Source organism: Hesperophylax consimilis, chromosome 23 (assembly GCF_061612785.1).
Source record: "Hesperophylax consimilis isolate HC1 chromosome 23, BYU_Hcon_1.0, whole genome shotgun sequence".
In the NCBI taxonomy this organism is placed as follows: domain Eukaryota; kingdom Metazoa; phylum Arthropoda; class Insecta; order Trichoptera; family Limnephilidae; genus Hesperophylax; species Hesperophylax consimilis.
In genome coordinates, this window is record NC_142858.1 from 17474351 (window position 1) to 17484607 (window position 10257).

The 10257-nt window shown below is 34.0% G+C and overlaps 1 protein-coding gene across 2 annotated transcripts in view; it reads right to left on the reverse strand.

Moving 5' to 3' along the window:
- The window catches only part of Jarid2 (Jumonji, AT rich interactive domain 2), a 34651-nt gene extending 30911 nt beyond the window's left edge, over positions 1–3740 (reverse strand). For both annotated transcript variants that reach the window (XM_089646096.1, XM_089646097.1), the window contains exons 1-2: positions 3670–3740; positions 2166–2210 (exon numbers count right to left, since the gene is read on the reverse strand). In XM_089646096.1, coding sequence (XP_089502222.1) covers positions 2166–2203 — 38 coding nt within the window. In that variant the 5' untranslated portion in view covers positions 2204–2210; positions 3670–3740. The remainder of the gene's footprint in view (positions 1–2165; positions 2211–3669) is intronic.
- Positions 3741–10257: the final 6517 nt, after the last annotated feature.

The window sequence follows — 10257 nt, forward strand, 5'->3', positions numbered from 1 at the left end:
ACACCATGCATCAAGACCAAGTGCACATTTTATAAAACGCTTCTTGTGTTTATTTAGAACAGGAAAATATATTACGCAGTATACCACTGAAGAGGTGTTGCAATAGTTTTTCTGGAAATTACCAATACAAGTTCTGTTAACACATTGTTTTCAGGAGACAAATACATACATTTTTCGCAATTGTGACTAATTATAGTAAAATAATATTTTCATAAAGTAATAAATTGAAAGTTTATATAACAGTTAAGTTATAAGCTATTATATGTAAAAAGAAAATTTCACATGCTACTTTGAGAAATTTGTTAAAAATTGTAGGAGCTACATGGACCAGTGTGAAATGCATTCTTGCCGCATACTTTTCGTCAGTTAAGGGCGAAAAGTGGTTAATTGTATTTTGCTATTTTGAGATACCAAATAAAATCAATACAAAAAATAGGATTTACAGTAATTCAAAATGAAGACTTTCTTCGCTTTAATTTTAATTTATTAATTCAATTTTATGTTTTGCAATGATGAAGTTGCAGCTAGCCAGTTTTGGCTCGATGATAATATTTAATTTTATTTATTGGTTCCAATGACTGCTATAGTCTGTTTTAAGATGAATGAACTTAACAGACCTGAAGAAATAAAACTATATTAATAGCTTGTTGCAGGAATCAAACCCGCAACTTCCAGACTAATAATCTAAAGCCTAGGCTATGGAAGCAGCCTATTTAATTTAAACAATAATTATAAGAAAAAACTGTTTATATTTTATTTAAATAGTGGTAACATGAATTCTGTTAAGCAAACAAATAGAATGAATTGAAATACAATGGGTTCAAATCAACAAGGTCTTTTAAAGCAGTTATCAATAGCGAAGAACCAATTTTACCAAGTGACACGTGATCAGGCAGGTCCTCTCTAATGGGCTTATGTCACTGTCAATTATAATTGTCTTTCTCATACGTGCTTGTCGCGCTGCACACATTGTCACTTGGTAGTAAATACTATAGCAACTTCGTAAAAATACAATACAACAGCAAAATAATAGTGGCAATAAAGATCAGAAGCTGTTTTGTGTTTTCTTTTTGAAGTTATTATAAGCACCATCAGACATTGTGTGTGCATTGACAGTTTAGTCAATGCCTCCAGAAGGAGAAACTGATGTCATCCATAAAAATAAATATATCCACATAGAATGGTAAATGAATAATAATAATATAATGGACGCATTCCAAAACAACTTTGGATGGGGCATTGAGATGGAACAGCAATGAGAAGAAGCATAATCACACGGCGAGCTGAAGTGGAAAGGAATGCCGGGATGTTCTACTGTGGAAGAAATAATATGCTTCATATTTGTGTGTAAATATGAATACACAAAATATCCAAATAAACAATTTTACGTGTTGCAATCAAAATTCCTACGCATTTACAATCCTTATTATGTATAATGTAATATTATAACATGTTTGATAACAAAAACACATCGCTAATAAAATTCTATACAATTACAGTACAGCCTCGACAATGAACATAAATGCATAATCATTAAGTTCTGTGAGAAGAGCTCTAAATAGTCACAAAAATATTTCAGACTTAAGAATGTTAGCACTGTTAATCCCTTACCCAGTTGTCCTGAAATATTATTAGATGGAGGTCATGGCTCTAATTTGCGAAGCTAAAAAAATAAATTAACAGGACGCTATCCAAAAAGTTATTCTTGTGTTCAACGGCTCAGCTGTGGAAGGATTTTCCGACCTCTGTGTTTCCTCCCCCCTACAACATGTCTTTTTATGACACACAATTCCTTCCTGTCCTTCAAAAGTGTGGAGTTAATGTATAAAATAAGAAATGGTAAACCTCTGGTGGAAAGTGCCCAAAAGAGTTTTGCAGAGACAGAATATGAAGATTAGTTAAACAGACGAACTAATCAACATTGCTTACAAATCTATAAATAAAACCACAATGTTTCAACGCCAGTTTTTATAATATAATATATTTCAGCAGTGCATATAATTATGTAAGAAAATATCTATATGATATAATATTTCGCAAGTGCTTAGATTTGACATTAAAAGTTCTGTTAAACTCAGCTATTCAAACTTCTCTAATCTGAACAAACCCTGCCATAATTATTTGCAATTGCCATTATTGCCAATCTTTAATATGCTGGTACTTACCGTTTTCCAGGTATATTTCTGGTCGGAGACCTTCCCATTCTTTTGCTAAAAATTATAAAAAAACAGTCTAAATTAGATACTGAAACATCATTCACAAAACAACAACATAAATTGACACTTGTATTATGGATGGAAAATGACGGGTTAGAGATTGGTTGGAAGTGAGCATTTTAAATTATATTTCACGACAATAAACAGGACACAAATGTGAAGAGATATGTGAAATAATTATTTGAATGCAATACAATATATATACAATATCGATTGGGGAACACTCCGATCAATCTCTGCATAGACCTTACCACCACCTTATATCAAATTGATTATTAAAATTTAATCACTATGAAAATTAACACACCAAACCATTGTTTGACAATATTATGGCAACCATAATCATACTAATTTTGGTTATCTGTGATGTTGTGCGGGATGTGAAATATTCCTGCGTAATAAACTCAAACATACTTTGAAATTTTCAAAATTGGAACTGATGATTAGGTATAAATTAGGTACCTACCAACAATCAGGAAATTATTGTATTTTAAAATTCTGTATTTTGAATGTTTATTTCCATTATTTTATTACTATTTAAAAATACCAATGCATTGGCACGATTACTAATTTATTTTTAGAATGCGATGATCCTGAGGCAAATATTTTCTTAATACTTTCAGCTTTACAATTCCTACAACTATAATATTCGATGATTTTTCACGGCTCTGTGCTAGTTAAAAAATAAGAACTATTAAAATATTGTTCTTCGAGAAAAAGGAAAATTTTGGGCAGGAAATTGAGAAAAAAAACCTCCACTGAGATATATATATATATAGACAATTGTAATATTGATAATACGTGTTTGTGCCTATATATTGTCTTCGTATTGCTAGGACGCTCGATTCTATTAATCCAGTGTTCTTCGAAAAAAAAAAGGAAAATTTTGGGCGGGAAATTGGGAAAAAACCTTCACTAAGACATATATATTGATAATACGTGTTCTTTATATTCATTTCGTGTTCGTATTGCTAGGACGCTCGATTCTATTAAACCACAGAGTATATTCTAGCCGGAAAACATTTCATAATGTAGTACACATTACTAGACACTTATTAAAACCGAGGGAGAGAATGTTATGGTAAAAAAAAACAATAATTTTACGAATAATATTTCAAATCGATGTCAACTTCAGAACACTGGTTCAAAAACTTTTAAAAAAACATTGTAGACTCGCTTTGGAATGTTGTAAAGATCGGTGAGAGTTTGCAAGTATTTTCCTACACTGAATGTAAATTTAGCAGCAACTTAGAGCCGCATCCCCAACAATTCTTTAGCGGCTTCCCTCTGCGGAAGCCATATTGGATAAACAATAGGGAATAAAACTAAGGTTTCGTGCGATGAACACAACGAACATTCGATAAGCGCGTTAATCTAATATCTACACCTGACATATGAACAAATGACAGAATAAATAAGTAAATTAACAGTAAAGTTTAAACATTAAACTCACCGGTGATACGAGGACGCAAGTAGAAGACGCAAACAGTACCATAATAACACACACCATAAATAAACTACTCTCCCACTCTCACACACGCGTAAATATACCACTCTCTAGATCGATATCTTCGGGCTTTTTGTATGTAACGGAATTATACAGTACTTAACCACAGATATACAAGCAGCATACAAGCAGTACCTACCGTGCGGAGCAGAGCAGTAGACAAGGTAGAGGAAACTCAAGGCCATTTAAAAAAAGATGCGACCATAGACAACATAATTGCTCTCAGCCTACTCTATTCATTCACTGGCCCAAAAAAACTATTATAAAAATAAAAATGTCCTTGAAGCAGAAAAATGTCGAAATGTTTTCCAAGGGCAAGGTTCTTCTGACTAAGAAAATAAACTTTTACAGTGCATTTCCTTAAGATGAAACTTGTTAATCTGAGAAGAAGAAACCCAAAATGACAAGAAATTTGCAAAAACACTGAAGAAAATTTCCAAAACATGATTGTCCGACAGTACGACGAAGAATTCCGACATTTTTCAGCCTCATGAACTCATGGTTACATATGTTTAAAAATCTTTAATTTAACCAAAACAATTAGATAATACAGGATAACACTAATCAATAACATGAATAAGTTTATCGATATAATAAATAACATTTATACGTTGTGGAGGAAGACATATGCCAAGTATGAGCATTGTTCAAAAAACCGTAAGAATAACCTAAAAACTGTCAATTCACTTTAAACTTGAACTTACGTAGGTAGGTTGAATATAATATGTTTGTAACTCGCTGACACTATACTGGCTTATATTGTATTTTTATCACGAACAACTTTAACACGCAATATTTCCGACGGAAATGATAGTATTTCGGCAGCGAATGACAACCCGCGTGTATAAATAAACCACACTCATTTTGTTTGAATGATTTGAAACTGTCAAACGACAAAATTCCGTCATCTCTTTCTGTTACACGAGTCATTATGGTAGAGAGCGAGAGATCAAACCAATCCTTCTTTTTCTCACCAATGAGATCTGAGCTGTTAGCCATATTATTCGTTTTCTGAAAGAATTTTGAGGTGGGCGTGGCGGTTTCAAATGAGTTTCAAGGCCAAAGCCTACTTAAATGCCCCTGCACACACGAATCCCATTGCCATAGACACAGATACGCCCATACAGGGGCGTATAACTCCCGCATAACCTTGTAACCTTGATGGGAGGAGTTATTCTCAACCCAAATTCTTATAGACAAAGCTGTTGTGGCTGAAAGCTCAGATCTCATTGGCTTAGAGCAAAAATTGTAGTTTGATCTCTCGCTCTCTACCATAGCGACTTGTATAACAGAAAGAGAAACTAAGCATGAGTTATGCTCCGATAAAAATTAACGGTGATTTCCAAGACGCCATTCCGTAAGTTGAAAAGTCAGTTGAAGATTTTAGCGTAAATATTTTTAATTTTCTTTCACCCATCTAAAAATAAAGTTACGTGCTAGAATTCATCAAGGTGATAAATTAATGCCGTGTTGTGTTAAAGTGTGTTATCGGGTCTATCTCCACCAATTGAAACAAGGACCCGAACCCGTTAAATACAGGTACTAACCTTTCGTTCTTTGATACAATTTTCGTTCCTGATTCCTGAATGTACTTCATTGGCTAATAATTTAATTAATTTGCCTTTTCAGACGTATCCGTTTTCCGACGCGATACTATACCACGTATTAGAATGCTAAAACTGCTAAACAAAGCCACGATTACATCAAACAAGGTCATTTAAACCTCTCCAGAATTGCATCATGTAAGTACCTTATTCAGATTTAACAGCATTTTCAATAATGTTTGTTGACGACAAAGCTGTGGAAATTATATGAAACCCTTGCAGGAGAATTTGAATAACTTCTAGTGCTGTGGCAGTAATAATAAACACTTAAATTTGTTACTCTTTAACTAATATTTATAAGATGTAAGTCACCTACAGTACGCTTCAACAGTGTGGAATCCTCGTCATTTGAAGGAATATTCTGAAGGTATACACCTAATTTATATTGCAGTGAAACTCGCTCAAGAAGTTTTGTTTTCGCTCCCTACAAATTCTGCAGAAACTGCATAAAACGCGATTTTTTCCCATACCTACAAGAAAGTTCACAAGTTCAACAGTGAATTAATCCATCACCATTAATGTCCCCTTTTTCTTAAAATATTTTTAATTAATTTTAATCCATGAAATTTATTAAATATGTGTACAATACTAGAATAGAATCATTGGTCTCAAATCTTGTCTTTTTCTAGGTAAGACGAAGGGCATTTTGAGCTGCATTGGTCTGACGGCAGCCCTTTCTCCCAGGAAACAGAAGACGCACTTGGAGATCTTGGGGACCAGACGGCAGCTGCGATATGTATAACATTTGTATATATATAACAGACTTCTCTGTAGGCCTTTTTAAGGTATACAATTCCGTAGTACATTATTTTGGTATTCTCATAAGGTCTCGCCAGCGTTAGCAATGTAAGCGGCCATAAATAATCTTTATATTAATAAATAATAATAATATTTAAATAATATTTATATAAATAATATTTATATAAATTTATGTGTTTTTATTATAAATCTTTATATCGACTTTTCTCTGCTTTTTATCAATATATGTCAATGCATGTGTTATTTATCTAAACCTTCCGGAAGAAATTCTCTAAATGATGCTGAAAACCTTATCGAAATCAGTCGCATAGTTAAGAAGAACTAAGCGCACAAACAGACAGACGCAAATGTCACTTTATTTTATACTATTTATAGAAAATGGATTCCACCACGAATTGTCAGTATATAAAATAGAAATATTAATTACATGTTCTTAACTTCTATTTCATAATATCTTTTGTTGTTTTATGATGTTTTGTTATTTCTTATATTATGGTTTATTTATTATGATTTAAATTATACCATGTAAAAGTCAAAAGGCGTTACTATTACTTGACATAATGAACATCTTTCAACACGTTGAATATGTATTTTGTGTATATATTCTTGTATTTTTGTGCAAGGTCAAATTAAATCCTATAAAGTTGTTGCAGTAAGACAGAAATCCTGGGTTCGATTCCTAGTTGAGACCGTTACTTTTTATTTTTCTGTGTCTTGTTCTGTTTCATTTTTTGTTTAGATAAATTATTATTATCTTCTACTTCAATAATAAATCAATGCTCAATACATCGGTTGTACTGACCCTGTTTTGTATTACTGTCCATTGTCTTTTTGAAAATAAAAAATATTTTGATGTGTGCATAGCTTTGGGTTTTTTTTAATTTTCCTTTTCCTGCATTCCAATATTTTTATTTGTAAAATATAATTTTTTTGGGCTAGTGAATGAACGATGTTAGTTGGGTGCAGTTATATTGTCTATGTTTGCACTTTTTTTAAATGTCCTTGAGATTTATTTATGGTCCACGATATATTTACCTGTCTGGACCAAACGACCGTTTTGTCTGTGGTTGAGGGGGTGACAAAATGGCGCCATACAAAAAGCCCGAAGATATCGATCTAGAGAGTGGTTTATTTATGCGCCCATAGATATACGGATACACCATAATAAACGATTCAAAATACACTACTCACTCACCCATATACCCCATTCACGCAGAACGATTTTAGTTGATGTTGAAGTCGGAGTTAAATAACACTTGAAAGCTAATCGACAAGTGTGAATAGCCTTTCAACAGAGTTGATCAAGTTTTTAGTTGAACGACGAATGTTGAAAGCCCGCCTACTTTTGTTGTTCAAGTATGAGTCATCGTTCGATTTTCCCGCCGAATCGAAACGTATGAACATATTATATTTCAAGTCGCTTGCGATTTTTAGTTCCCTGCGGTCAGGGGCATTTAACTAAGCTTTGGCCTTGAAACTCATTTGAAACCGCCACGCCCACCTCAAAATTCTTATAGAAAACGAATAATATGGCTAAAAGCTCAGATCTCATTGGTGAGAACAGAAGGATTGGTTTGATCTCTCGCTCTCTACCATAATGACTCGTGTAACAGAAAGAGATGACGGAATTTTCCCGTTTGACAGTTTCAAATCATTCAAACAAAATGACAGTGGTTTATTTATACACGCGGGTTGTCATTTGCTGCCGAAATACTATCATTTCCGTCGAAAATATTGCGTGTTAAAGTTGTTCGTGATAAAAATACAATATAAGCCAGTATAGTGTCAGCGAGTTACAAACATATTATATTCAACCTACCTACGTAAGTTCAAGTTTAAAGTGAATTAACAGTTTTAGGTTATTCGTTCGGTCTTTTGAACAATGCTTCATACTTGACATATGTCTTCCTCCACAACGTATAAATGTTATTTATTATATCGATAAACTTATTCGTGTTATTGATTAGTGTTATCCTGTATTATCTAATTGTTTTGGTGAAATTAAAGATTTTTAAACATATGTAACCATGAGTTCATGAGGCTGAAAAATGTCGGAATTTTTCGTCGTACTGTCGGACAATCATGTTTTGGAAATTTTCTTCAGTGTTTTTGCAAATTTCTTGTCATTTTGGGTTTCTTCTTCTCAGATGAACCTTGCCTTTGGAAAACATTTCGACACTTTTCTGCTTCAAGGACATTTTTATTTTTATAATAGTTTTTTTGGGCTAGTGAATGAATAGAGTAGGCTGAGAACAATTATGTTGTCTATGTTCGCATCTTTTTTTAAATGTCCTTGAGTTTCCTCTACCTTGTCTACTGCTCTGCTCCGCACGGTAGGTACTGCTTGTATATCTGTGGTTAAGTACTGTATAATTCTGTTGGATACAAAAAGCCGGAAGATATCGATCTAGAGAGTGGTATATTTATGCCTGCGGTCGAAAGTAGACGTCAGACGTCCCTACTGAGTAATTTATGTATGCGTACCTACTATCATGGCATGTACTTCAATGAAAAAATATATTAAGTGGTCGGATGACATGATGTTTAGACTTACCGATCTATACCAAAGCCATACCTGTATTTGGGATCAGAAACAAGAAGTTTACAAAAATAAGAATGGCATGAATTCAACTAAAATCGCTCTGTCAGAACGGGGCAATAGACATAGCCCATAAATATACTACTAGCCGAAACCAAATATCCTAAAATATTAATAATACGTCCAACTCCAGTAAAAATTATCAATATCTTCAACTTACGGCCTCCATAGTCGAGGGGTAAGGCAATCGACTAGCAGGCCGAAGGTTGCAAGTTCAAAGCCCGGCGTGCGCAAATTAAGTAATCAAATAAAATGTATTTGCGCACGCCGGGTTTTGAATCCGCCACTTTCGGCTTGCTAGTCGATTGCCTCACTATACAACACAACACCAAGGACGGGTTGTTTCGGAAAATTTGAACAATTCATCAAATTTCAACGTTCATTTTCGGGTTCTGTGAAAGTCCTATTCAAGTTCTGTTATTATATCATTATAGGCTGGTTGCTTGACAAAACTGAAATAAAAACAGAACTTGAAAAAATCTTTCACAGAACTTGAAAATGAACGTTGAAATTTGATGAATTTTTCAAATTCTCCGAAACAACCCGTCCTTAGTAATCAAATAAAATTTGTGTTATTTCACAATTTATTAATTTAAAAATAAGTATAGTTTACTTGCGGCAGGTTCCGGCATGAAAGACACTCTCAGTATAGCCTTGGTATAAGACCACCATTCAGAATTCAAACGTGTCTTGAAATGGCTTTAGCCATGTTTGGTGACCAGATCTGAATGGCCAGGTACTCCCCACCTTCCTCTTTCCCATCTCTTTACCCTCCCTACTACCTTCCGCCTCATAACATACTCCAATTGGGGATGCCATAGTCTTACTGGCTCAAGACGGTTGGGAGTAGTTGGGACTCTTGCGTATTCATATTTAAAAAGGGGCTTACCGCTAAAGGCGCTAGTGTAACTTGTGTTGATGTTAACCTAAAAGTATGGATATTAGAGATACAGTATGTGAAGTGTGCCCGGGCGCTCCAAGTGTGCCTTTTCAAGAATTTTAAGTATACGGCTGACATTGGCTGTTACAGCCAATTTGGTCGCGAATTGAGCAGGAATTTCAGATTGGCCCTGCGCCGCGCGGATTTCTTGAAAATATTCATTAAAAAATCAAATTTTCGAAAAAAACGAAAAATCGTTTCAACACTGATACTAGCTGCCACTTATAGGTAAACGTCTTGCACAATCTAGCTCGTTAATTGAATACATATATTTCATTTCTTTTTTGCTGTTAGCTTTATTTATTTAACTTAATTTAACCTTTTTTTTGTATATATATTTTCGTGGTTAGTTAGAAGTACATTAAAGCCCCATTGGCGTATATACACAAAAATAAATAATACAATTTATTATTTCTAATGGTTTCCAAATTCCAACAGACCCTGATAGAAAAACAAAATGGGTTGATGTTGTAAAGGGGGAGATAGATCAAGCCACGAGTTTAAAGCGTTTTATGTAACTTATTGCTACAATCATACATACATACAATCCCACATAGACCTGTCACACATAAAAAGATGATGTGTTATAAGTGTGGGCGTGGTGACGATATGCGCCGTGTTCTGCTAGCCAG